The sequence below is a fragment of the Equus asinus genome, chromosome 21 (genome assembly GCF_041296235.1).
Source record: "Equus asinus isolate D_3611 breed Donkey chromosome 21, EquAss-T2T_v2, whole genome shotgun sequence".
In the NCBI taxonomy this organism is placed as follows: domain Eukaryota; kingdom Metazoa; phylum Chordata; class Mammalia; order Perissodactyla; family Equidae; genus Equus; species Equus asinus.
This window is the reverse complement of record NC_091810.1, coordinates 87,890,997-87,918,666: the sequence shown is the minus strand read 5'-3', so window position 1 is coordinate 87,918,666 and position 27,670 is coordinate 87,890,997. Positions and strand designations below refer to the sequence as shown.

The 27,670-nt window shown below is 41.4% G+C and overlaps 1 protein-coding gene across 3 annotated transcripts in view; it reads left to right on the top strand.

The window, feature by feature from the left end:
- Positions 1–796: 796 nt before the first annotated feature.
- GK5 (glycerol kinase 5) overlaps positions 797–27,670 on the top strand; it is a 68,049-nt gene continuing 41,175 nt past the window's right edge. Inside the window, exons 1-4 of one of the 3 annotated variants that reach the window (XM_014852038.3) lie at positions 797–1,299; positions 11,120–11,213; positions 12,991–13,066; positions 27,033–27,126. In XM_014852038.3, the coding sequence (XP_014707524.2) occupies positions 1,138–1,299; positions 11,120–11,213; positions 12,991–13,066; positions 27,033–27,126 (426 nt within the window). In that variant the 5' untranslated portion in view covers positions 797–1,137. Of the gene's footprint in view, positions 1,300–11,119; positions 11,214–11,551; positions 11,671–12,990; positions 13,067–27,032; positions 27,127–27,670 lie in introns of those variants that run through there. The other 2 variants (XM_070493460.1, XM_044754560.2) reach the window with 2 other exon arrangements.

The following is a 27,670-nucleotide window of genomic DNA, read 5'->3' as shown; positions in this document are numbered from 1 at the left end:
CATCTTCCCTCTTGCTAGCAAGCTGTGATGAAGAAATCCATTTTCTCCTCCCGCCTTGCATCCTGACTATGGGCATGTCTTGAGCTGGGCAGACGGCTCCCTTTGAGGGTAACAAAACTAAGTTGGTTACCACGACAATTTGGTCAAAAGAATGATTTGGTTCAAGATGAATATCCTTTTTAATAGATATACTACTATGCACTGTTAAACGTTTTCAAAAAAGCACATATCTGTTACTTTTATAAGTTTGCAAAAAGAAGATACAGAGAATATTTTCAGGCACTGGTTTCTTGGAGAGCTGGTGGTGGTGGAAAGGTGGCTGAAGGAGGTATGAACAACTCCCCACGCTCTACAGATCAGGACGCTCCCCTGGGAGCGGGACCACCCCAGGGAAAGGCCCGTGGGCTCGGGGCTCAAGGGTGGTGAAGAGGTGAACTAGAGCTGCAGGAATCTCCACATTTCCATAGACCTCCTTCCTGCCCCCTTTTGCCGGTGCCTGGAAGAGCCCTTGCCCTTTGGCCTCTCTGAGAGGCTTCCAGGTTCCTGAGAAGGAACCGCGGGGCTCGAGCGTGATGGTGAGAGCAGCCAGAGGCCCGGGAAGGCCTTAGCTCCTGTGTATTTTGTTCAGCAAGTATTTGTTGACGTTCATTATACGTGCACATTTTACCAGGTTTTCTGGGGAGATAAGTCTCGGGGGGAGACTCTCAGTTTATTAATAAATATTTTCAGCCGAATTTGCAACTTCTTTTCAGGTCGCTTTACTTTTCTTAAGAGAGTCATAAAACGTAACTGGGGTTACAAAAGCAGGCCCCGCCTCAGGGAACCTGGAGTCGAGAGGGAGAGGATTGCGGTCGCGCGCACGGTCGGTGCAGACCACGGCGGTCCTTTGGAGAGCCGGCTGTGTCGGGGGCCGGGACCCCGGGACCCCGCGCCCCCGCGGCAGCCAGCCGAGCGCGCGCCTCCTGGGGCTGCCGCGCCGCCGTGACGTCACGGCGCGGGGCGGGGCCGCTCCCGGATCTCGCGGGGGCGGGCCGGAGGCGGTGGCCGACGGGCGCGCTCGGCCGTGCGGCGCGGCCCTGGAGAGGCGTGGAGAGGCGCCGCTGGGCTGGCGGCGGCGGCGAGGCACGCGGAGTGGGAATGTCCGGGCTGTCCGGCAGCTCCGAACAGGGGAGCCCCGAGCGGAGCGCGCCGCAGTCGCCACGCGTGGGCTTCGTGCTGGGGCTGGACGTGGGCAGCTCGGTGATCCGCTGCCACGTCTATGACCGCGCGGCGCGGATCTGCGGCTCCAGCGCGCAGAAGGTGACCGGGGAGCGGGCGTTGGGGCCGCGCGGGGCACCCGGGAGCGGGGCGCAGGGGGCGAGCTGGCCGTCCGCCTCCTCCGGCCCGGAAGCACCCACCTGCAGCCCTCGCGGGTCCCCGGTGCCGAGCGGCGTCCCCCTTCCCGCCGGGTCTCCGCTTTGCTCCCCGGGCAAGGCTGAACCTGCGGGCCCTCCCCGCCCGGGCCGAGGGCAGGAGGGGCAGCGTCTGTGATTGGGGACGGCTCCCTCGCTTCCTGCCACCTGGGGTTTGGCCTCCGGCCTTACCTGGGTGGGACTGCGGTGCCTCCCAGGGAGGGCCGGGCAGGCTGCGCGGATCCAGCCAGAGGGTGCTCTGTGACTTGCTTGCTTTTTCCCGCACTTTCTTGCTACAGCTCCAACCCCGTCTTTATTTACATTTTGATCTTTAAGATCTTGATAGAATTTAACTTTATTGTCCATTCTTCAGTTGTCATCCTTATTGACTGCTCAAAGTGCTGGTTCCTCACATGAGCCACTGATTTCTATGGATGTAGAAGCTATTGGAGAAGTTTTGAAGGCTGTATTGTCGTTACTTTTCTCCTTTCCATCTTGGAGAATTCATAAAAATATCTTTATTTCTGGTTTGAGACCTACCAAGTCGTTAGTTCTTGCTCTTAGTAAAGTCTCCCACAGATTGATATTCTTCTGTTCTCATTTTAATGAAGTGTTGATTTCTACACAATAGCCAGTGCAGCAAAAGGAAGATTTAGTGGATGTGGTGTTCTTACTTATTCTTCTTTCCGATACCAACATCTTTTTTATGTTAGCAGTGTTAAGGAGGACCACAGCTACTAGGTTCCTAAACCATTCCCAGCAGCACTGGACTCCCCCTTTCTCCCGGCTCCCATCCCTCTTGCCACCCCCTTAAGAAGTGTTTTTCGACCTCAGCAGGTGCCCGGGAGCAGGTCCAGCCAGAGTGCGTGTGAGTAGTGACTGCTTTGAGCATTTGTTTTGAGGACAGGGCAGACTTGCATTCAGCCATCTGGAGCACGACAGTGAGCTAGGACTGCAGCGGCTCCCTGGTCCCTTCTCTGGCTCCCTGTGCAGAAACACCGCCCATCCCCCTCCCCACCCCCCCAGGCCTGCCCCAACCTGAAAGGACAGATGAAAGGTGGACACTGTCCTTCAGCCGCTGTGTGCTCCGTATGTTTTTCTGAGTCTTTATCACAACACAATGATACTTTTCACACAGTCTCCCTTATAATTCTGGACACAAAGTACTTTTGTTTTAAGCAGTGATTTTTTTTTTTTAAATCGAGGTCATAATAGTTTATAACCTTATGAAATTTCAGTTGTACGTTGTCAGTCACCATATAAGTGCACCCCTTCACCCCTTGTGCCCACCCCGCAAACCTCTTCCCCTCTGGTAACCACTAATCTGTTCTCTTTGTCCATGTGTGTTTGTGTTCCACCTGTGAATGAAATCATACGGTGTTTGTCTTTGTCTGGCTTATTTCACTTAAGATAATACCCTCAAGGTCCATCCATATTGTTGGAAATGGGACGATTTTGCCTTTTTTTTTTTATCGCTGAGTAGTATTCCATTGTATATACATACCACATCTTCTTTATCCAATCATCAGTCAATGGGCGCTTGTGTTGCTTCCACATTTTGGTTATTTGTGAATAATGCTGCAGTGAACATAGGGGTGCATAAGTCTCTTTGAATTGTTGATTTCAAGTTCTTTGGATAATACTCAGTAGTGGGATAGCTATTGTAATAGATATGGTATTTCTATTTTTAATTTTTTGAGAAATCTTCGTACTGTTTTCCATAGCGGCTGTACCAGTTTGCATTCCCACCAGCAGTGTATGAGGTTTCTTTTCTCCATAACCTCTCCCACATGTGTTATTTTTTGTTTTGGTGATTATAGCCGTTCTAACAGGTGTAAGGTGATATCTCAGTGTAGTGTTGATTTGCATTTCCCTGATAATTAGTGATGATGAACATCTTTTCATGTGCCTATTTGCCATCTGTATATCTTCTTTGGAAAAATGTTCATACCCTCTGCCCATTTTTTGATGGAGTTGTTTGTTTTTTTGTTGTTCAGTTGTGTGAGTTCTTTATATATTATGGAGATTAACTCCTTGTTGGATATATGATTTGCAAATATTTTCTCCCAGTTGGTGGGTTGTCTTTTTGTTTTGATCCTGAGCAGTAGTTTGTTTTTTTTTTTTTTTAAAGGAATTTGAAGTATCGGGAACCAAAAGGTGACAAAAATTGTTAGATACAAAGTTTCACAGTCGCTATATAATTTGGAGTGAGTCATTAGTTTTCTAAAAATGAGGGAAGAATCTCAAAGATGAATCAGGATTGCTATGACTAGCAGGAGACTGGAATGATTTGTTCAGACTCTGAGCTGTGGAGAAGGTGTCTGGGAAGATAACATGAGTAAATAAAAATACAGAAAGTCCTTGCCCTCGAAGGGTGAAGCGCTGGGTTAGAGTAAGGAGTTTCTAGCAGGGCCTCTCACACTGGTAGGAGTTGACCACAGTGCCTCTTAAAGCCTGGTTCCTGGGCTGCTGGGGTTGAAATAAAGACACTAAGCATTAGAAACTGTAGCAATATGGTAGAGTAATCTTATTTCTAATCACCTTAATAATGAAACATTTGGGATTTTTTGTGTGTAATTTTTTCCTAGAAAGTTGTTTTAATTGTGTGTTAAAAATTGTTGGTTCACAGTGAATTAGAAGTTTGACAAAAACAAACTGGCCTTTTTACTTCAGATTTCTTGAGTTCTTTGGGAAGGAGGGTCTTGTTGGCCTACACTGCTACTTAGCATCTGGCTTATTACCTCCTGTGTACAGAATAAATAACTGAATTGCATTTGATCAAAGTATTAGGAATTCAGTTTGCCTCATGGGGTCTGTGGGTTACATACAGAACTTCTGTTTATTTTCTCGAGAGAAAACCACACCTCTGCAAATATTATGATGGAAAGAATATATAATAGAAACTCAGAACCTCTTAGTTTTGTATTTGATTGATGTTGCCAAATAATAGCTTTAAAAAAAGAGGAAATGGAAAACTGAAAAGATCACCCTTTGGAGGCAAGAACAAAATGGGCTGTGTTGGTGTTTTAGTTAAAAGTGAAATCCTAAACGCGAGCCCTTACTTTCGGAGGCTGGTACTTGGCCTCTGAGAAGACTTCAATCTTATTTCTGGTGGCATTCACTTTTTAACAGCCGAGATTTAGCCTTTTTTAATGATTTCTATTTTTTCAAAAATCTTTCTATGGACTCTTAAATATTCGTGTTATATGCTAGAATAGTATTCAGAGTTGGAAATCCCACATGTGAATATTTGATATTTTTAATTTTTAAAAATGGAGAAAGTTTATCGTGTTCCCCATTGGAACGTCATGCCATTGTGAGAAACCATGGAAGATAACGTCTTGGTTGGAAGAACAGGACAGAGAGGCCACTCCAAAGAAAGCAGTAGAATCTCTAATACTCTGTACCCTTTGTACGTTCTTGAAAAAATCTGCTTGTCTTTGTTTTGTTTTTAATCAAATTTTCTTCTTAGCTTTGATTATATTCTTGATCTAATTTTGGTTTGGTCTTACTTCAGTAGTGGAGCAGATTTCAGTCTTGTGACATGTTTGGGAGGGTGAACTGTCCATGGTGATGGAGCTGGGGATAGTGACCTTGGAGTGCCACTGTCGAGTCTGACGGTTTGTAGGTATGACGTGATGATGTCTACACTGAGTTTTTTGGGGTGAGGAAATGTTTGTTGTAGTTGAGCCATTGCAGTCTGTGGTCATTAAAGTCTTGCATGGAAAGAACAGAAATGGTATTTGATAGAAGGGGAATAGATTATGTTAAATCTGTTTCTGATGAGCTCACATATCCCCCCCTGTCACCCTCACGCTCCCCACGTTGTCGCTGTTTCCTCAGAGTTCCTTTTTATTCTTTATTTTGGCCTTGTCTTACATGTTAGCAATTTTCCTTAAACAGTGATGTTTGGTTGGTAATCTGTGCGGGTTTTCAGTACCGTGTCTTACCTGACTCAGCTGTATCTGGTATTTGCAGGTAAAGAACTCTGGCTCAACCCCTCCAGAGTATAGACCTCTTGCCTTCTGCCATGTTAGGGAGGAGCTGTGATCTAGCTGGAGAAGGGGAATTAGGGATCCTTATAAAGACTTTGAGCCAGTCCTGTGGTATTCAGTGCCATCTGGAATCCTAGCTATCGGAGATGCCTCTAATTTCCCGGGTTCTACCCTAGGATCTCTGCAGGGGTTGAACAGAGATGTGGTGGAGTCTGAGCAGGGAGTGAGTGCTCAGTTTTTCCTCTGCCCAGCCATGTATCACCCACCCACTCACTGTTCCTGGTAAAAACATTTGTTGAAACCTGGTCTGAGCCTGTTTGCTCTCTTCTCATTGTCCTTGTAAGTCTTTTTTTTTTTTTTAACAAATCCTTCTTGTGATCTCAGAGTCTTTTTAAATTATTTTATTTATTTTTTTTTGAGGAAGACTAGCCCTGAGCTAACATCTGCTGCCAATCCTCCTCTTTTTGCTGAGGAAGACTGGCCCTGAGCTAACATCCATGCCCATCTTCTTCTACTTTATATGTGGGACGCCTACCACAGCATGGCATGCCAAGCGGTGCCATGTCCGTACCTGGGATCCCAACCAGCCAACCCCGGGTTGCTGAGAAGCGGAATGTGCAAATTTAACCGCTGCGCCACTGGCCGGCCCTGCGTAAGACTTTTTAATGTTTTTATTTTAGTGGAGTCTTGAGAGGAATTGGAGATAAAACGCATATATTTAAGACTTTTTTTTTTTTACACCAGGCACCATTATTTATTGCATGCCCCCAATGCATTGGCCTCAAACCAAATGCAGAATTAGATTACTGTGCCTGACTAGTTGGTTCACTTTTTAAACAAATAAGTAGGCAGATAAAGGTGAATTAAGTAGAAGGGAAGGTGGAAATATACTCCAGGGAGAGGCTGGTGCCAGAGAGGGGAAACTGGTCAGAGCTGTCATTTTGAAAGCTTTAAGTAGCATAGGATCTTAAAGTGCCGAGGCAGCATTTTAACCTGAAGCCATAGGGTGTTTTGGTGTTTTTTTTGGTGAGCAGGATTTGCCTGAGCTAATATCTGTTGCCTGTCTTCCTCTGTTTTTCCCTGAGGAAGATCGTCCCTGAGATAACATCTGGGCCAGTCTTCCACTACTTGGTATGTGAGTTGCTGCCACAGCATGGCTGATGACGGGAGTAGGTCTGCACTGGGGGTTGGAACCAGTGAGCGTGGGCTGCAGAAGTGGAGACGAGAACTTTAACCACTCGGCCATGGGGCCAGCCCCCATAGGTTCTTTTAATTTATTTTATTTTTTAAATTAAAGTACAGTAAAATTGACTTTTTTGGTGAATAAATTCTGTGAGTTTTAGCACGTGTATAGGAGTAACCCAAAAAACTCTCTTGTGCTCCCCATTTGTGGTCATACCCGTCTCCTGCTCCTAACCTCTGGGAACCACTCATCTCTTTTCCATGACTATAGTTTCGTCTTTTTGAGAATGTCGTGTAAGTGGAACCATACAGTCTTTGGAGACTGGCTTTTTTCGGCATAATGCCTTTGGAATTCATCCATATTGTGTGTGTGTCCGTAGTTCACTCCGTATTTCTGAGTAGTATTCCATTATATGGATGTACATCATTCATTCACCCCTGTACATTTGGGTTGTTTTCAGTTTCTGGTGGTTTTGAATAGAGCTGCTATTGCATACAGCTTTTAAACATACGGCTGTACACATCTGTATACATATGTGAACATCTGTACTCACATGGAGTGAGTGTAAGTTTTCATTACTCTAGGATAAATACCTAGGAGTGGGATTACTGGGTCATATGATAAGTGAATGTTTAACTTAACAACGAATTGTTAAACTTTTCCAGAGTGGCCGTACCATTTTGCATTCCCACCAACAACGTGTAAGAGTTCCATTTGTTCTTCATCCTCACCAACACTGGGTATTTAGTGTTTTTTATTTTATGCATCCTAATAGATGTAGTGGTGTCTCATTTTGGTTTGGATTTGCATTTCCCTAATGGCTAATGATGCTGCATATTTGATACCCATGTATTTTGTTTGGTGAAGTGCCCGTGCAAGTCTTTTGCCCATTTTTAAATTGAGTTGTTTGTTTTCTTACTGTTGAGTTTTGAGACTTCTTTCTATATCCTGGATGCAAGTCCTGTGTTGCATGTGATATTTGCAGATATTTTCAACCAGTCTTCAGTTTGTCTTTTCATTTTCCTAACAGTATCTTTTGCAAAGCAAAAGTTTCGAATTTTGCTGAAGTCCAATTTATCAATTTTTTTTCTGAACTGTACTTTTGGTGTCATGTCTAAGAACTCCTCACCTAACCCCAAGTTACAAAGATTTTCTCCTGTGTTTTCTTCTAAACATTTTAGTTTTACTTTTTACATTTAGATCTATGATCCATTTTGAGTTAATTTTTGTGTAAGATGTGAGGTTTAGGTTGAGGTTAATTTTTTTGCATATGGATGTCTAATTGTTCCACCTCTATTGAAAAAGCTGCCTTCTCTGCATTGAATTGTCTTGTACATTTGCCAAAAATCAGCTAGCCATATTTGTGTGGGTCTGTTTCTGGACTCTGTTATGTTCCATTGATCTGTTTGTTTTTATGCTAGTAGCACACTATTTTGTTTACTGTAGCTTCATAGGAAATCTTGAAATTGAGTAGTGTGATTCCTCCAGTTTTATTCTTTTTCGACATTGTCGTGGCTATTTTAGCTCTTTTGTCTTTGCATATGAATTTTAGAATCATCGTGTCTGTGTCTACAGAAAGTCCTGTGGGGGTTTCAATGTGGAGTTGTGGATGACGGTTCTTCTGGCACTTTAGAAATGTTGAGCCCCTTCCTCTTGGCCTTCATAGTTCTAATGAGAAAGCCACGGACATTCAAATCATTTTTCTGTGTAGGTAATGTGTCTGGCAGCTTTCAAATTTCTTTCTTCGTTTTTAGTTTTCAGCATTTTGATTATGCTAGATCTGGATGTGTAATGCTTTGGATTTATCCTGTTAGGAGTTTTCTGAGCTTCTCTAATATATAGATTTTAAATCTTTCGCTGAACTTGGGAAGTTTTTAGCACTATTACTTCTCTGAAGTCATTTTTTTCTGCACTGAACTCTTTTCTTTCTTCTTTAGGGACTCTGATGACATAAATGTTAGACCTTTTGTTCTTGTCCTACAGATTCCTGAGGCTTTGTTCATTTTTTTCCAATTTTTTTTCTTTCTCTTGTTCAGATTAGATAATTTTTATTGATCTGTCTTCAAGCTTATTGACTTTCTTCTGTTATCTCCTTTCTGCTATTGGACCAATCCAGTTAGTTGTTTATTTTACTTATATATTTTTAATTGATTCTTTTCCAGCTTTATTGTGTATGACTGACACATGAAAATTATATATTTAAGGCATACAATGTGATGTTTTGATATGTGTATGCATTGTGAAATGATTACCACAGTCAAGCTAATTAACACATCCATCACCTCACTTGGTTACCCTGTGTGTGGGGTGTGTGTGTGTGTTCGTGTGCTGAGAACACTTGGGAACTACTTTCTTAGCAAATTTCCAGTGTACAGTACATTATTGTTAACTATAGTCTCCATGCTGTACACTAGGTCTCCAGAACTCACCTTATAACTGAAAATTTGTACCCTTTGACCAGCATCTCTCCATTTTCCCCACTCCCCTAATGATTGTTTTATTTATTTATTTATTTATTTATTTATTTATTTATTTTTAAAGATTTTATTTTTTTCCTTTTTCTCCCCAAAGCCCCCCAGTACGTAGTTGTATATTCTTCGTTGTGGTTCTTCTAGTTGTGGCATGTGGGACGCTGCCTCAGCGTGCTTTGATGAGCAGTGCCATGTCCCCGCCAAGAATCCGAACCAACGAAACACTGGGCCACCTGCAGCGGAGCATGCGAACTTAACCACTCAGCCACGGGGCCAGCCCCAATGATTGTATTTTTTAATTCTAAAGTTTTCTTTTCCTTATGTCTTTTATTTCTTTGCTGAGATTTTTCCATATGTTTCAGTGTTGTAATAGCTGCTTTAATGTCTTATCAGATAACTGTGTCATCTTAGAATTGGTATTTATTGAGAATCTTTTCCCATGTGAGTTGAGATTTTTCTGGTTCCTCATATACCTTTGTAATTTTGGTTTATATCCCAGATATTTTGAATATCATGTTATAAAACTCTGTGTCTTGTGTAAATCTTCTGACAAATGTTGATATATTTCTTTTAGCAGGCTGTTAATGTAATTGAGTTCAGGCTACAAATTCTGACCAGCCTTCTGCAGACTTGGGTTTCGATGTGAGGTCTGTTTTCAAAATCTCGGCAGTACCAGTTGGATCTGCTCTGAGGATGTGCCACCCAGTGGTTAGTTTGGGACCCTGGCAGTGGTTTATCCCTTGGTTCTGTCCTTAACCTCTTTTCTGTTCTGTTTAGGATTGCATCCACACACGTGCAGCTTCGAGGTGAGCCTGGGAGTTCATGTACAACTTTCTGGGCTAGCTTTCCCAAGCTCCTCCCTCTCTGAGGTCTTGGTACTTTTCCATCCCCTTTGGGTCCTCATGCCAGAAAACTGGAGCTTTCATGACCCTCTTCTGCCAGGCGCTTCCTATGCCCACATCCGGGACTAGGCACCAGGAGCACAGAGAGAAAAAAAGTGGTGGGGGTTCATTTTACCCTCTTGGGCCCACAGCTCCTCTGATTGGAGGGGAAGTTTCACCTCCTTCAGTATTTTAGGTGCTTGTGGTTACTACTGCAGCCACCACTCTGGGAGAGCCTGGGTACAAAGGGAGATAAGGAGTGAAAAAAAAGAAAAATAGGGAATTTCTCTCATTGCCTTGGAGAGTTAGCCGAGATCTTCTCCTAGAGTTTCCTCTGTACTCTGATACCCGCTTCTGGTTTTTAGGCTACCTTGGGGTGCAGGCCTGGGGATACCAGAAGAAAAATGGGAAACTCACCACCAGTTTAGTGGTACTAGAATTCTTGTCTTTTTCCCCGGTCTGCTTGCCACCATATACTTTCTAGTGCCCACAAATAACTGCTGCCTGCATTCTGTCCAGGTGTTGTATCTGCATTCAGTGGGCGAAACAGGATGGAGTATGCTTGTTCCATGGTAATCTCAACGGGAACTTGGTACTTTATTTAATTTTCACTTTTTTTAAAGTCTTACTTTTTCTTATTACAAAAATAACACATCTTCATTGTAGACAACTTAGAAAATAAACGTAAAGATAAAATAAAAAGCTAAAATTTTCTATAAACTCATGAACTAAAGATAACTACTGTTGTTTTGGTATACACTCCTTTTTTATTTCATATATGTATTTTTTTCCATTTTAACAGTAAGAATGAATTTGACAATAAATAAAGTCATGTTGTTAATTATTTTAACCAGTAATCTTTTTTTTTTTTTTTTGGCTGGGAAAGATTAGCCCTGAGCCAACATCTGTTGCCAATCTTCCCCTCTCTTTTTTTCTCCCCAAAGCCCCAGTACATAGTTGTATGTTTTAGTTGTAAGTCCTTCTAGTTCTTCTATGTGAGCTGCCACCGCAGCATGGCTGCTGACAGATGAGTGGTGTGGTTCTCAACTGGGAACCAAACCCAGGTTGCTGAAGTGGAGCATGCTGGACTTTAACCGCCAGGCTGTCAGGGCTGGTTCTTAACCAGTATTCTTCAGGCTCAGATGCTATTGACTTGATCTAATGTTGTTTTCACAAAATCTTTTCTTTTCCTAAATAGGTAGAAAATCTTTATCCTCACACTGGCTGGGTTGAAATTGATCCTGATGTTCTCTGGGTTCAATTTGTTGCTGTAATAAAAGAATCTGTCAAAGGTAATTGGAATTATTAAAAAAATAGCAAAGTATATTTTGTTTGTAGTAAGACTTTTCCTTAGGCGTCTGTAGAATTTTTATACTGTTATACTAAATTATAGTTATTTAGTAAGTATAAATTATAATTATACTTTTTATTGTATATAGTATAATTATAGAATTATACTAAATTATAATTATACATACGGTATTTTATTGGGGTCACAGTTTCCCAGTGTTTTTCAGGGGACATTTGTGGTTTACATTGAGCCACCTTGTCAAGGAAAGGTAACAGCAGCTCTGTCCTCTGCTTTAGGTCTTTTGCACCCAGTATAAAGGTTCCCTCTCCTTCATTCCAGATTGTAGCTAGTGCGATTTGATTGCCTGCTGTGTACAAAATACCAGAGGATTATAAGTGAAGTTACAGCACACGGTTCCTGCTCTCAGGAGTTTATAACTGAGTTACCTTTATTATAAAGTAAATTTCTGTTTTGTTTTGTCTTTTTCTGCATGACCTCTTGATGCAAAGTGCCCTCCTGGCTGCAGCCATGGTCTGAAATCTTAGCTCTTAAAGAACGTTTTCAGTGCAACTGTCTTTAAGAGCATGGCGAAAGATGACTTGTAAATGTAAAATCTAAAAGGTCTTTTATTTCATTTTTCTGGCTGAATTGCTCTCCTTCTCACCTTTTTGTTTGAAATATTTCAAAACCTATAAAAAAAAAAAGTTGCAAGAATAACCCTTATAACTCCTATGAGTTTCAAACGTTTTGCAATGTTTATTTTACCATCCTCTGCAGACTTTTTTTTGGCCTACACATTTGAGGGTTGGTTGTAGCATAATAACATTACTCCAGTACTTCAGCATTATCTCAAAGAAAAGGAGTATTCTCCTATAATAAGCACAATGCAGTTATCACACAAGAAATTTAACATTAATACAGTAGTATTTTCTAGTACTTAGACTTCAATGTTCCCCTCTTATCTCAGTTATTAATAACTTTTGTTTCAATCCACAATCCAGCCCAAGATGAGGCGTTGCATTTAGCAGTGAGTCTGTTTAGTTTCCTTTGATCTAGAGCATATTCTTTGTGACATCGACAGTTTTCAAAAGTACAGACCAGTTTAGTAGACTGTCCCTCAATTGGGGTTGTCTGATTATTTACCCATGATTAGATTCAGGTTAAATATTTTTGGAGGGAGTACTGCACACGGGCCGATGTGTCTTCCTCAGTGCTCAAGTTGAAGTTGTCATTAATTTGCCCTGTGGGATAAATTGCTTTTTAAAAGAATATCACAAAAAACACTTGGATTGCTATATTTCAAGAAATCTGCATCAAAAAAATCCATGTTTCTATTTGCATGCTAGCATGTTTGTGTGGAAAATAAGATCTGAGATTCAATAATTGTGCTACTTTCCCTGGCAATTTTCCTTGACTGCCATCAACCAGCTTCTGTTATGGTTGACCATTACTTAAATTAAGATCCAGTCTTTTAGTATTATCGAGAAGAAAATACTATATGGCTTACTTTGAGTAGTGTTTGTTTTTTTCTAACATTTAAAGCAGTAAGGCCATTTTGTTACTGTTAGACTATGACCTTTTTTCCCTTTAAGTAAAAAACTACTACAAAATCATCTTAGTAATGCTTTATTTATTAGCCCCAATTGTGTTATTAAAATGCTAAACCCAGATATTTTTCTTCAAGATTATATTAAACGATTTCTTTTCCATAGTGTAATATTATAAAGAAAAACTTCACTGGCTTTTAAACCTGTGTTTTTATCTATCTTTATTTTTAGCTGCAGGAATAGAGATGAATCAAATTGTTGGTCTTGGCATTTCAACACAGAGAGCAACTTTTATTACATGGGACAAGTAAGTGCATTGTGTGATAAGCACTCTGTTGTTGGGTTCATACCACAGTGAATACACTGCTGTGAAATCTGTTTGGGGAGTTTTAAATGTGTGAATTAAGGACAGTTTTGCTTGGGTAAGAGGGATGAAAGTGGGCCTCCTTTCTGGGTTGTTAAAGTATGCTGCCTGCCTGTCATTTGGGCTTGGCTTACATAAAACAGTAACAATAAAACGTCTGTTGCTGTCATTAATATTCTTCATTCCTTTCTCTTGGTGAGTTAGCTTTTCAAATAAGCATGGACTGAAGATCTAAAAAATTAACTTAAACCTAAAAAGAATCAGGGAACCTAACATTTCAGAAACACAATATTTTGGTTATAGTTTATATTTTCAGTCTACTCCAAATGTAATATTTAAATACATACAGCATATGAATTGTGTATACACTAAACAGTTATAATGTCATAATAGCTCCCATATAGTGAATACCTTTGATACTTCAGTTACCATTATCTGTACAAACAAACCTGTTCTTTGGGTATTATGTCTGTTTTTACAGAGAAATAACCTGAGGCTCAGAGAAATAAGTAAGTTGCTTAGGGTCACTCAGTTAATAAATGGAGCGAAGATTCCGAGTTATCTTTTTATTCCTAAAGCTCATGCTCTTTCCCCCATATTGCCTTCAACATGTGTTTCTTGCTTTAAAAACAGCAACAAAAACACTGTAAAATATGTCTGTTAGAAAGCACCAGACTCCAAAGGGCATCTTGAGCTTGGGGCAGTGGGGAAGAAAAGTCGGGGCACAGAGTGTGGGGTTAAGTCTAAGAAATGTAATTCTGGTGAATTCACAAGGACTTGGTCTTTAATTCAGTATTAGGGAAGAGGAAGAAGTTTAAATTTACTGGTATTTCTGGCCTTGATGTTTGGGAGAATATGATAGAAATTCCTGAGAATGTAGGAGGAGGAGCGAGTTAGGTGGTGATGGGGTGGGTCAAAGAGAACCTGATAGGGTGTTTGGTTTTGCACCTGTGAGTGTGGAGATAGCCCACAGGTGGTTGGAACATTGGTGGTCTGGTTAGACTGAGGCTGTTTCCTCCAGATAGGTACTCTTTCTTTCAGGGCATCATGCATCTTAGGTCGATGCCGGCATCTGTAGTCCTCCTGCGGCCCCCCCAAGCCCCCTCCCAGTGCCTTGGGCACACCAAGTCTTTTTTTTTTTTTTCCTTTTTCTCCCCAAAGGCCCCCCGGTACATAGTTGTGTATTCTTAGTTATGGATTCTTCTAGTTGTCGCATGTGGGACGCCGCCTCACCGTGGTTTGATGAGCAGTGCCATGTCCATGCCCAGGGTTCAAACTGATGAAACACTGGGTTGCCTGCAGCCGAGCGCGTGAACTTAACCACTCGGCCACAGGGCCAGCCCCACAACAAGTCTTAAGTAGGTAATACATTTGTCAGTTGAAGGAATAAATGAATTAAAGAAATCTTTGTAGATCAATGTTTCTTTTTTTTTTTTTAAAGAATGTTTACTTTCGGGGCTGGCCCCGTGGCTGAGTGGTTAAGTTCTCACGCTGTGCTTCAGCAGCCCAGGGTTTCACTGGTTCGAATCCTGAGTGCAGACATGGCACTGCTTGTCAAGCCATGCTGGGGCAGCGTCCCACATGCTGTAACTAGAGGAACTGACAACTAAAGGTGCACAGCTGTGTACTGGGGTCTTTGCGGAGAAAAAGGAAAAATAAAATCTTAAAAAAAGAAGAATGTTTACTTTTTTTTTTATATGTGGATGCCTGCCACAGCATGGCTTGGCAAGTGGTGCATAGGTCCACACCTGGGATCTGAACCGGCGAACTCTGGGTTGCTGAAGCGGAGCATGTGAACTTAACTGCTGCGCCACCAGGCCGGCCCCTAGATCAGCGTTTCTAAACAGTTGCACTGTTGACATTTTGGGCCAGATCACTTTTTGTTGTTGGGGGCTGTCCTAGGCATTGTAGGATGTTTAGCAGCTCGCTGGCCCCTACACACTGCATACTAGCAGCACTCCACCCCCTGAGTTGTAACAACTGAAAGTGTCTCCAGCTTTGCCAGATGTCCCCTGGAGAGCAGAAGTGCCCCCAGCTGAGAACATTGACGTAGACGCGGTCTTGGAAAGTAGATGTGTTCTCTGGTAGAGATTATATAGAGAGACGAGAAGAAGGTTTAGGATTTGGACAATGAGGTTTTTCCCCCTAAATTTAAAGGGAGTCAGAGAGCAAAACCTGGCAAAACGGGACCAAGATGAATGTGGGGAGTGGATGGTATGGAAGTGGAGGCAGGAGAGTGTTCCTAGGGGGACAGCTGATGGGAAGTGTCATGTTTGGCTGGATTTGGAGATTATGTCATTGGCCACAGAGATTGCTTCCCTCAGAACCCAGATACCAGGTCATTCATGACAGGAAGGTCAAAGTCTTAGAAAGCAAAGGGTTTTTTTAAATAAACTTTTTATTTCAGAATAGTTTTGGATTTACAGAAAAGTTGCAAAGATAATACAGACAGTTGTCATATACCCCACAGCCAGGTTCCCCTCTTGGCAGCTTACATTACCTTTGTCACAACTGAGAAACCAACACTAGTACGTCATTATTAACTAAACTCGATTCTTTATTTGTATTCCATTTGTTTTCCCCTAATCTCTCTTTTCTATTCCAGGATGCTGTCTAGGATACCACATTGCATTTAGTCATCGTGTCTCCTTAAGTGTCCTTCAGACTTACACAAGTATTTTTAAATTAATGACATATATAATAGATGCCTTGAGATTTTATTACATATGCAATAATGCAATAGTTAAGACAGAATTAACCCACAGTCAGGGACTCTGAATTCTGATCCCTTTTTCCTTTGTGGGAGGAATCCCCTTGATTTCCCAGTTTAGAATGTGTTACATGGTGGTGACTTGAGGAAATATCTTTTCTTGTGCTAAGATAACTTTAGAGAGAACTAGTATATTACCCCCTTGACCCACTGTAATTTGCTTTCCTCCAAGAATTTGCTGCTGTTATATCCACGGGCACAACAGGAAAATAGGTCATGGCTGTGGATATTCCAGTGTCTTGTGTGGAGGGCTCTTTTTGAAAATAATTAGATATTTTTCAATAAAAAACAAACAAACTAATGCTGACGAGGTTCACAGAGCAGGTGGAATGCAATAGCTTATTTATTTTTAACTTATATTAACCCATAAATAAAGATAATGTACAATTTTGTATACATACAGATAACCATAATTATAAGAGAGAGAGAGCATGAAAGGCTATCAGGAAATAGAATCTGAGGAAGAAAGCAATAATTGTTTTGTCCAATCTCAGAGCTTTTTTCAAAGATGACAGTGGAAAGTCCCATTGACATGAAGCCCGTTGCTCTGGTTTCCTGTTTTATGAAGGGAAGTCAAGTCTAGCCTGCTTAACTGCAGAAGTATTTCAAGTTAACTAAGGTTTTCCATTTCTTCTGTCACCTTCCCGGCTCAGGCCGTGATGGCTGCATGCCTGGAACTGTTGCAGTAACCTCATTGAATTCAAGCATGTGTGTATATATTCTCCTACCTGCCTCTATTAGCAAACCCCTTTGGTCCAGCCTACACATCACTGCTAGATGAAATTCCCCAAACACCATTTTTATGTGAAGCGAAGTTTTTATGTGGCATTCCTCACTTTTAGGAGAAAAGAGAAGAGTCTGATTCCAAGATAGTCCCTTCCTTTACTGGTGTTGCTGTTATTGTAGAGGGATAAGATTGCTTCCTAAAACAATGAATTATGAGTTTTCTTCCTGGTTGTCTTTTTAAAAAATGTTTGTGTTCTTTCATGAGTTTTGGAAACACTCTTTGCTTGCAGAAACTGAAATGCTGGTTTTTTTTTTTTTTTTTCCAAAACACATGATACTTTCTACTTTTTTTTTTACCTTAAAATAATGGAGCCTTATTCTGCTCCGTAGGCCCTGGTGAGCCCAGAGCATATAATGCTGGCAGTTTCTACAAGCTCCCCAGCAAACAGCTGAGAACAGCACAGGAGTGGGCACCTCTCTGAGCCAGCAGGAGGTACTTCTTGCTCATTTTGAGAGAAAGAGAGACAGACTGGACCCTGTGGAACAATCTCTTGTTCACTCCAGCCCCAGCCAGTGCCTCCTCTTCCCAGCTCATCGCTTTCTCTCCTGTGTCGGTACTGCATTTCTGTTGTCATGACCATAAAACATTATTTTCCTTAGAATTGCTGTCAGGAAGTCTAAAACTTTGAACTTTCCTTTTGTTTTTTCTCTTTGTTCCTCTTCACGTTCAAATGTCAGGGAACTTGATTTTTATTAACTTTTTTCAGTCTTTGAGTTTTCTTCATATTCTTCAAGTTAACATTTTTTTCAGTACTATATTTAATCAGTGGTTGTGTTTAGCCTATTTTCTGAAGTAACTCTAAATGATATCGCCTCCATTTTGGTTGTTTTAAATTATTCTTGTTCTGAAAAATCATGAGCTGTTTCATTTCTTCAGTGATTGTTTCCGTCAGGGACGTTTCTGCCAACTAACCTCAGATCAGGGTGTGTGCCAGTTAGTAACATAAACCATGAGTCACTTGAACTGGGATGCACTCAGTGACCGTTTGGGGCTTGTGGGGAGTAAGGCACCGTGCTGGTTGCTGAACTGGATGTAAAGATGAATAAAAATACCGCCGTCAAGGAATTTAGTCTCATAATACTAGCACATAAATTACTCTTGAGTCCCCACACCAAATTTATCTTTTATTGCAGTACTTGATACTTATGTTAATAGTTCTTATTAGTTACTTATGACACAAAATACATTAAGAGCCACAGAATGATATAATGTGTTAGAGAGATTTAAGGCAGTTCATTCACAATCTTGCCAGTCATGTTTCTCCTCCATTTCTCCTTTCTTGTTGACAGAGATAAAGTATAGTCATGTGTCACCTGACGATGGTGTTATATTCTGAGAAATGCTTTGTTAGGTGATGTAATCTTTGTGGGAACATCATAGAATGGCTCCAAATAATCATCTATCAATAGATTCCATTTCTATCAAACACATCCTGACAGTCCTCATTGGTGGGGCAGCATTTATTCCTTTATCAAATACCTCTTTGGTATCTGGGCTGGGTGATGAGAACCTGAAAGCGTATAGACTCTGCTCTCCAGAGGCTCAGGGCCCAGTGGGAGGCACAGATGGTCAGGGGCAGTCTCCTAGACGTCTGCCCTGTGAAGTGCTTTATACTTATTGGGAGCTGGAGGAGGAGGCTGAAGAGCCTAAAAGGGGACTTAGGGAAGGTCTCACAGAGGCACTTGCCTCAGTCTTGAAGCCAGAGTAGGCGTTTCCTCAGTGGGAAGAGCAAATCCCTGGCAGGAGGTGCCAGAATGTGGTGTGTGTGCAGCATGAGAAGGACTTTGGAATTCAAGGGGTGAAGTAGGGAAGCAGCACGCCCAAGTGTTCCCGCTCCTTCCAGACTCTGACCTCATCTCCCACTGCCCGCCTGCTGTCCTGTGCTCCAGCCTCACTGGCTGCTCTGTTTCTTGAACATTTCCTGCTGGTTCCTGCCTTGCACGCTGCTCCCTCTCCCCACAGCTCTCTTACCCAGGACTGTACCTCCTTCTGTCATTTGGACCCCATCTCACAGATCATTGCTTCTAAGAGACCTTCCCTGACCATTTTATTTACCTGTCACTTTACCCTTTTCTTTTCTTCATATCCCTTGTCACTGTCTAAAAATTGTATTTACTTATTTGCATATTTGTTTATTACACCTCTCCCACAGAAGAAGTTCCCTTAGTGTTGGGATTTTTGCCTGCCTTGTTCTCCCTGGGTCCTTCACACCTAGAACAGGGCCTGGCACATAGTAGGCTCTCACATCTCTGAGTGATTGAGATGAACTTAGAGAGGAAGGCAGGGTTCCAGACCAGGAAAGGCCGTCTTTGTGGTGAGGAGTTTGCTCGTGTAAGCAATGGGCAACTATCAAAAGCTGTTAAGCAGGAGAGTAAGTGTGACCAAACTTACATTTTAGAAAGAATGTTCTTGAAGCCCGGTGGACGGTGGCTTTGAGGGGAATGAGACTAAGCCTGAGCAGTCTCTTTGGAGTCTGTTGCTTATTCAGGTCTCTGACCTCATCTAAAGAAACCCACCCCCAGTTACTCTGTTCCTTCACCGTGGTTTCACAGAATAATCATTAAATTACATTTTTTATTGACTCACTTGTTTCTCACCTCCCCTTAGAATACAAGCTCCAGGGGTGCTAAGGAATCACTTTGAGGACTTAGGATGACCCCTCCCCGCCAGTTTTAGGCTGAGGCAGCTGAAGGGTACGGTTACTCAGGTGTGGCCCACTGGAGGAGGAGCCGCAGCAGGTGTGGGTGGATGTGTTGCATTCAAGATGGTGTGGGGCAATCTGGGAGATGTGTGGGAGGCTGCTCTTATTTTTTTCTGTATTTTTTTTATTGAGTACATAATACTTTACCTCATTGTGAAATTTCACTTGTACATTATTTCATGTCTGTCACCACATAAGTGCTCCCTTCACCCCCTGTGCCCACTCGCCCTCCCCCTTCCCCTGGTAACCACTGAACTCTTTTCTTTGTCCATGTGTTTGTTTACATTCCACGTATGAGTGAAATCACCTGGAATTTGTCTTTCTCAGTTTGGCTTAGTTCACTTAGCATAATTCCTTCTAGGTCCTTCCATGTTGTTGCAAATAAGACAATTTTGTCTTTTTTTATGGCTGAGTAGTATTATATGTATACCACATCTTCTTTGTCCAGTCATCGGTCAGTGGGCACTTGGGTTGCTTCCACGCCTTGGCTGTTGTGAATAGTGCTGCAGTGAACATAGGGGTGCGTCTGTTACTTTGGATTGTTGATTTCAAGTTGTTTGGGTAGATAGCCAGTAGTGGGATAGCTGGGTTGTATGGTAGTTCTATTTTTAGTTTTTTGAGGCATCTCCATACTGTTTTCCATGGTGGCTGCACTAGTTTGCATTCCCACCAGCAGTGTATGAGGGTTCCCTTTTTTCCACACCCTCTCCAACATTTGTTATTTTTAGTCTTAGTGATTGTAGCCATTTTAACAGGCGTAAGGTGATATCTTAGTATAGTTTTGATTTGCATTTCCCTGATGATTAGTGGTGTTGAACATCTTTTCATGTGTTCATTGGCTATCTGTATATCTTTGGAAAAATGTCTGTTCATATCCTCTGCCCATTTTTTGATTGGGTCGTTTGTTTCCTTGTTGTTCAGTTGTGTGAGTTGAATATCTTTTCATGTGTTTAGTGGCCATCTGTATATCTTCTTTGGAAAAATGTCTGTTCATATCCTCTGTCCATTTTTTGATTGGGCTGTTTGTTGTTGTTCAGTTGTACGAGTTCTTTATACATTATGGAGATTAACCCCCTGTAGGATATATGATTTGCAAATATTTTCTCCCAATGGGTGGGTTGTCTTTTTTGTTTTGTTTTTGTTTTGTTCCTAGTTTCTTTTGCCTTGCAGAAGCTCTTTAGTCTGATGAGGTCCCATTTGTTTATTTTTTCTTTTGTTTCCTTTGTCTGAGAAGACATGGTATTTGAAAGAGCCTTTTAAGTTCAGTGTCGAAGAGTGTACTACCTATATCATCTTCCAGGAGTTTTATGGTTTCAGGACTTATCTTAAGTCTTTGATCCATTTTGAGTTTATTTTTGTGTATGGCGTAATATAATGGTCTACTTTCATTCTTTTGCATGTGGCTGTCCAGCTTTCCCAACAACGTTTACTGAAGAGAGTGTCTCTTTTCCATTGTATGTTCCTCGAGCCTTTGTCAAAGATTAGCTGTCTGTAGATGTGCGGTTTTATTTCTGGGCTTTCAGTTCTGTTCCATTGATCTATGGGGAGGCAGCTCTTTTTGAGGGAATGGAACTTAAGTGAGAGACTGGCCCTAGAGATGTGGATTGGTGAGCGGTTCTGTGGTGACTGTATTCATGAATGTGGGTCAGATTTTTCAGAGTAACTAGTTAAAAAGAGAAGAGGCCAAGGATTCAATCCTCACCAAACACCAGCATTTAACTGGTGGTCAAAGGAAGAAAAATCTGCAAAGAAAACCAGGAAGATGTGTTTGGAGAGGTGGGAGGAGAAACAGTAGAGCAAGGCTGCCGAAGCTTAGGGAAGTGACAGTTTTAGGAAGGAGGAAGTGATCGCCTGGAGCCAACAAGGCAGAACGGTCAAGTCATTGGAAAAGACCTTATAAATCTGGGAATTAAGAAGACTTTGGTGACCATAGTGAATGTAATTTTCATGAATGATTGGGGATCTAAATTGCATTTGAATTGTATTTGGTTGAGGTAATGGGAGGTAATGAAACATTGAGGGGGCTTAGCTAAGGTGGGGGGATACGTACTGGGTCAAGAGAGATGTTTATGGTTCTGCTTCAAAAATGGGGAGATTTAAGCATGTTAGGGAAGAGAGTTGTAGATCTATTTGATGAAGTGATGGAAGAGACAGGAAGACGTGGATGCAGAGGGTACAGGTGGAGATGCCAGCCTTAGACTTGGAGAGGGAAAGATTTTCCTCTGAACTGAGAGAGATTCTTGGTGGCTGTAGGGATAGCTGGTGGAGGAGTGGGGAGTTGAGGAAGGTCATTCTTTAAGAGGTAGGAAGCCATTGATGGCCTAAGGACTTCTCAATTTCTTGAAAATTTCTCTCAAAATCTGGTGAAAATTTGGATGTGCCACTTGTGGGGAATGGAGAGGAAACTAATGAGGGACAGGAGAAAGACTTTTATCATTTTAAGTGATTCGAGAGCATTGACAAGGTTGTATCCCATAAACATGGATTGTACCAATTCATAAGGCTGTGTGACTTTTCTCCAACTCATCTCAATGGTTCTGGCGTTGAAAGTGGAGACAGAAGAAAGATTGATTGTAGGTTAGATGTTGAAAAGGTAGTTAACTTGAAAGTCAGGGGTAAAGAGTGACATCATGTAAAACAGTGGAGTAGGAAGCTGTACAGTTTGGTCCCTCCACCAGAGCAACTGTGGAGTTGGAAGGAGAGACTGGAATAAACTATTTCAGAGCTCTTGGAATCCAATCAGTCCTTATAACAACTAGGGGAGTGCTGGGTGAAGGCAGAGGCTGCTGTGCTTAGGAGGAGAGAATGTGTGCAAACTGGCCGCCGTCCTGCATTCCTCAGCCCTGCTGCGGGTGTGGGGAAAACAGCCCACGTTCCTGGAGTGGGTGGCTAGTGCCAGGGCACGGGGTGCGGACCTTGTCCTGCTAAAGTTTGGGCTTAGTATGCTGTGGTGAGTTTGGCAGTGCTCACAGGCCTGACACAGATGCTGACCTACGTTCTGGCCCTCTCGGCCCTCTCGGCCTTAAGCAGCATCTACTGGGAGATTTACAGGGCCAGTAGTCTGGTTTTTTTTGGAGTCAGACGTTTAGGAAAATCTTTGTCAGATCACTAGCTGATCACAGAGATAACAGAACAGAGGTTTCAGAAACTTGAGTAACCACACACAAGGAATACACACTTTGCAAAAATAGTTTGGAAAAGTCACACACTGGCAGCTCCAGCCTCCAACAAGGAAACATCAGCAATCCCTGAGGAATGGGGAAATCAGATTTCTGGAGTTACCATATCTATTTTCAAAGAAATAAAAGTTTTAAACATCTAACTGACGTAATGAATTAGTCATGACTTAAGGAATGTTTAATGAATTAATTTGTTAAAAACTAAAATTGTATATTAACGTATAAAATTACACTTTATAAATAGTGTAATTTAAAACTATACAACTCAGAATTCATGACCTTTCCTTATAACCACGTTCAACACTCTTAATTACTCTATCTTTTCCTGTAAATAGCACCTCTCAGTGTTCAGCCTCACAAGCTATTAAAGCAAGGTGCATTTTTATATATTAAACTAACAAAAATAAAAATCTGTGTGGGTGAGATTATGGCAAAAAAGTGTTTCACTCATGCATTACTGTCAATTTCTATAATATATTCATGTTTATTTTCATATAAAATTAGTGTCTCCAAATGCTTATCAAGTAAAATTGATGCTGCAGACACTCCCCGTGCACCATGTGGAGCAGGCGTCCTCACTGGGAAGGCATGTGACTGTGCAGCATTAGAAGTATTAAAATAATCAGTATGCAATCTTGATTATAACATCAGATGTTGCAGGTTTGGCCACATTTGAGGAGCTAGAAAATTGTCTTACCCTTTGACTCAGTAATCTCACACTTAAGAGTGAGGGAGATTTGGAGGAAATAACCCATGGAAGCAACTGCATAACCTCAAAACGTGACCTTTGGAAATAGGTTAATTGCAGATACATTAGTTAAGTTAAGATGAGGTTATAATGCAGTAGGGTGAGCTCCTAATCCACTGTGACTGATGTCCTCATATGAAGACGGCCACGTAAAGACAGGCGCAGGGAGAAGGCCTTGTGAAGACGGAGGATGGCAGTGATGCATCTGTGAGCTGAGGAATGCCACAGATTACTGCAAACCCCCGGAAGCTAGGACGAAGCAAGGATTCTTCCAGTTTCTGAGGGAATATGGCCTTGCCAACACCTTGATTTTGGACTTCTAGCCTCCAGAACTGTGTGAGACAATAAATTGCTATTGTTTTAAGCTATTTAATTTGTAGTACTTTGATATGGTAGCCCAAGGAAACTAATGCAGTGGTCAACTGATTCTCGACAACAGTGCCAAGACCAGGCAGTGGGAAAAGAACAGTCTTTTCAAGAAATGAAGCTGGGAAAAGTGGATAGCTGCATGCAAAAGAATGAAGTTGGACCCTTACCTTAGACCTATACAAAAATTAAAAAATAAAGTGAAGACTAAATTTAAAAGATAAAACTATAAAACTCTTAGAAGAAAACATAGAGGGAAACCTCCATGACCAAGGATTTGGCAATGATTTCCTCTTTTTTGAAGCTGTATTATTTTATTATTAAGGAATCCACTTCTATGAGTGTCTTGAAGCCCAGACTGGGTTAACAGTGACGACATCTGGAGGTAATGACACCCCACCCTGGACTTTCTGGTTATAACCACTGTCCTCTCTCTACCTCAGCTGAAAACCCAGACTTATGAGGCTTCAACCCCTACCCTCCTATTCCTAGAAGATGCCAAAGCCGACTATGTAGGAGGATTTTTCAGAGAAGAAGACAACTTTGTCTTTCCAGAAGACAAATCTGCTTCACTTTATGAGGCACATAGCAAGCCCAAACCACAGACAAGGTGGGACCTGCGCAGGCCTCAATGCCGTGATTCTTTAAAATGGCATCAAAAGCATAAAAGAAACAAGTAGATAAATTGGACTTCATCAAAATAAAAAACTTGTGCATCGAAGAACACTAATAAGATATTTTCATCTATGATGACTAATTTTTCCTTAATTTTCTTGACTATTGGAACTCTTCAAGGTAGAGAAATTGCCTTAAAAGTTAATCATAAATAATAAGAAATAAAGCCATGTTGACATTATTTTGGCATAATGTACAATTTGCATTTTAAAAATGTGTCTGAAAAGATTTGCAGTCATCGATATCTCAAGTCTGCAGTTAGACTTCTGAAAACTGACTGGCGTGTAATGTGGAAGGAAGGTGTGTGTCTTGGTACCTTTCGTTTGTAATTTCATCTAAGATTGAGGACTAAAACAATAGGAGAATCACTTGCCTGATTTGTACTAATGATAATAGCGACCGTTTGGATCACTAAAGGAAAAAGAAGTAACTTGTTCATGATGTAGCTGCATGCTCTGATTCCCCTTAAAAAAGGTGTAAAACAGTTGAAAAAAAGGACACTCTTGAGAGTGAAAAGAAAACTGATAATATGGGAGAAAATATTTGCAAACTATGTATTTGATAAAAAATTAATATGCAGAATATATAAAGAATTCCTACAACTCAAGAACAAAAAAGCCGAATAACCCATTTCATAAACGGTCAAAGGACTTGAGTAATATACAAATGCTCAATAAGCACATGAAAAGATGCTCAATATCATTAGTCATTGGGGAAATGGAAGTCAAAACCCCAATGAGATATCACTTTGCTCCCACCAGGATGGCTATAATTTAAAAAATGGAAAATAACAAGTGTTAGCATGTGGAAAAATTAGAACTCTTGTATACTGGTTGTAGGAATGTAAAATGGTGCAGCCACTGTGGAAAACAGTTTGGTAGTTCTCAAAAATTAAACATAGAATTACCGTATGACCTAGCAATTCTGATCCCAGGTATATACCCAAAGGAACTGAAAACAGGCATTCAAATAGATACTTGTGCAGCAATGTTTATTGCAGCTTTGTTCAAAATAGCAAAAAGGTGGAAACAACCCAAGTATTTGAAAATAGTGGTGATGGTTACACAACATTATGAAATGTACTTAATTTCACTGAATTGTGCACTTAAAAATGGTTAAAATGCGGCTGGCCCCGTGGCCAAGTGGTTAAGTTCACGTGCTCCACTTCGAGGCCCAGGGTTTCGCTGGTTCAGATCCTGGGCGTGGACATGGCACCGCTCATCGGGCCATGTTGAGGTGGTGTCCCACATACCACAACTAGAAGGACCCACAACTAAAAAAATATTTCCAACTATATACTGGGGGTATTTTGGAAGAAAAAGCAGAAAGGAAAAAAGGAAGATTGGCAAAAGTTGTTAGCTCAGGTGCCAGTCTTTTTTTTTTTTTTTTTTTTAAAGATTTTGCTTTTTCTTTTTCTTCCCACAGCCCCCCGTACATAGTTGTGTATTTTTAGTTGTGGGTCCTTCTAACTGTGGCATGTGGGATGCCGCCTCAGCATGGCTTGATGAGCGGAGCCATGTCCACGCCCAGGATTCAAACTGGCGAGCGTGCAAACTTAACCACTTGGCCATGGGGCCGGCCCCTTAGGTGCCAATCTTTGAAAAAAAAAAAAAGGTTAAAATGGTAAATTTAATGTTATGTATATTTTACCACAGTTTAAAAAAAGAGAAAGAGTCAAAGGGTAGAGAGGGCAAGTTATTAGTAAAAGTGATAGATCGTAAGATCCGGGAAAGTAAGTAAGCCTCAGGCAGGTTGGTAGGAAAAAAGGGGAAGGAATGTTTGAGGGATTAAAGGTTGTGTGTGTTTGAAGGGAAGGCATTTGGGGAAGAGATTGAGTTACAACCACAGCACGCTGTCTTCACTGGTATACTGGAATGTTAGAATTTCAGTGGTAGGATGTTTCCAGGTAGTAAAGTGGAGGCTGTAACCATGGGTCTGCACTGCTTGAGAAAAGTGGGAAACGACGGTCTCAGGAATTGAGCTGGTTAAAATCACACAGGAGAAGGCTGGAGATGCGGGTGAAAGCAAGCCTGAGCCGGACGTTGAAGCTTAGTAAATGTCACTGGTTAATTCATTCCCAGGAGCCTCAAAGGAAAAGGGACTTATTTTTGCTGTATTTTTTTAAGCTCTGTACTTTTATTGTAGTATTGACCCAGTTTGTTGAATCTCCTTTTATTGGACAATTATGGTAAACATAGTAGTTGCCACTGCCTGAGCCAATTCTAAAGCCGAGAGATGTGCGGTTAGGCTGAGGCAGCATTTCAGCTCTTCCGTAGGTACAGAGGCTTTATCTGATTGTGTATCTCAAGATAAGTACAGTGAAGGAGGAAAGCATCGGTGTCTTTGTCTTGCTTTTAAAGGTGTACAAGCAAGTCTTTAAAGGCCTTTTCATTCGTTTTGTTTTGTTTTTTGGAAGTGTACACATTGTCGTCCTTCAAAAAGAATATCTTTTTGGATAGAATCCAATCTAAAATTTCATGCTATATGTCACATCATAATTGTTAGAATGTGTGTTCGGTTTATAAAATCAAAGAGAAGTCGTCATTCGGAAAGCCCCATCTAATTAAATCACATGTTGAAATTACAGTTTGGCCTCTAATTTTGTTTTCTCTTGTGACAGATCTTTTATATAATGTAGTCTCTAATTTATATTGAGTCTAAAATACTGTTTCATCTTTCTTAGGAAAACGGGAAATCATTTTCACAACTTCATTAGTTGGCAAGACCTAAGAGCTATTGAACTTGTAAAATCTTGGAATAGTTCTCTTATAATGAAGGTAATCCTTTTCTTATCTTCTGCAATTTGGATGTTACTCTTTTTTCTGTAAATGTCCCTTAACTGTAGGATTAATTGTATAATCTTCTACCTATGCTGTTTTAGGACATCGAGAAGAGAATACACACATGCACACTTCCACACCAGTGAAATTTAGTAATAGTCACCCACAAGCATCTGTGGTAGACCGGATGCTTAGCACTTACACTTCAGGAAGTCCTGAGGAGGTTGGGGTGGATCAGATTTCACATGTTCGTGGGAATTCATGTTTCCATTCCTGGAGAAATGGGAAAAATACAGACTGTGTCCAGAAATGATACAGAAATGTCCAAATTTCATTATCTTTTGTTGTAAAAGTGGAGAATGGCTATTAAGACAGATAACTAGCTGGCTGCCACAGCTCTTAACATGATGTCTGGCGTGTAGTAAGCAATGACAGTGGTGATGATGATGACAGTGAGGACAACAGCAGTAGCATCAGTATCGTCTCACTCCTAAGTGTGAGATTACTGAGTCAAAGGGTAAGACAGTTTTCTAGCTCCTCC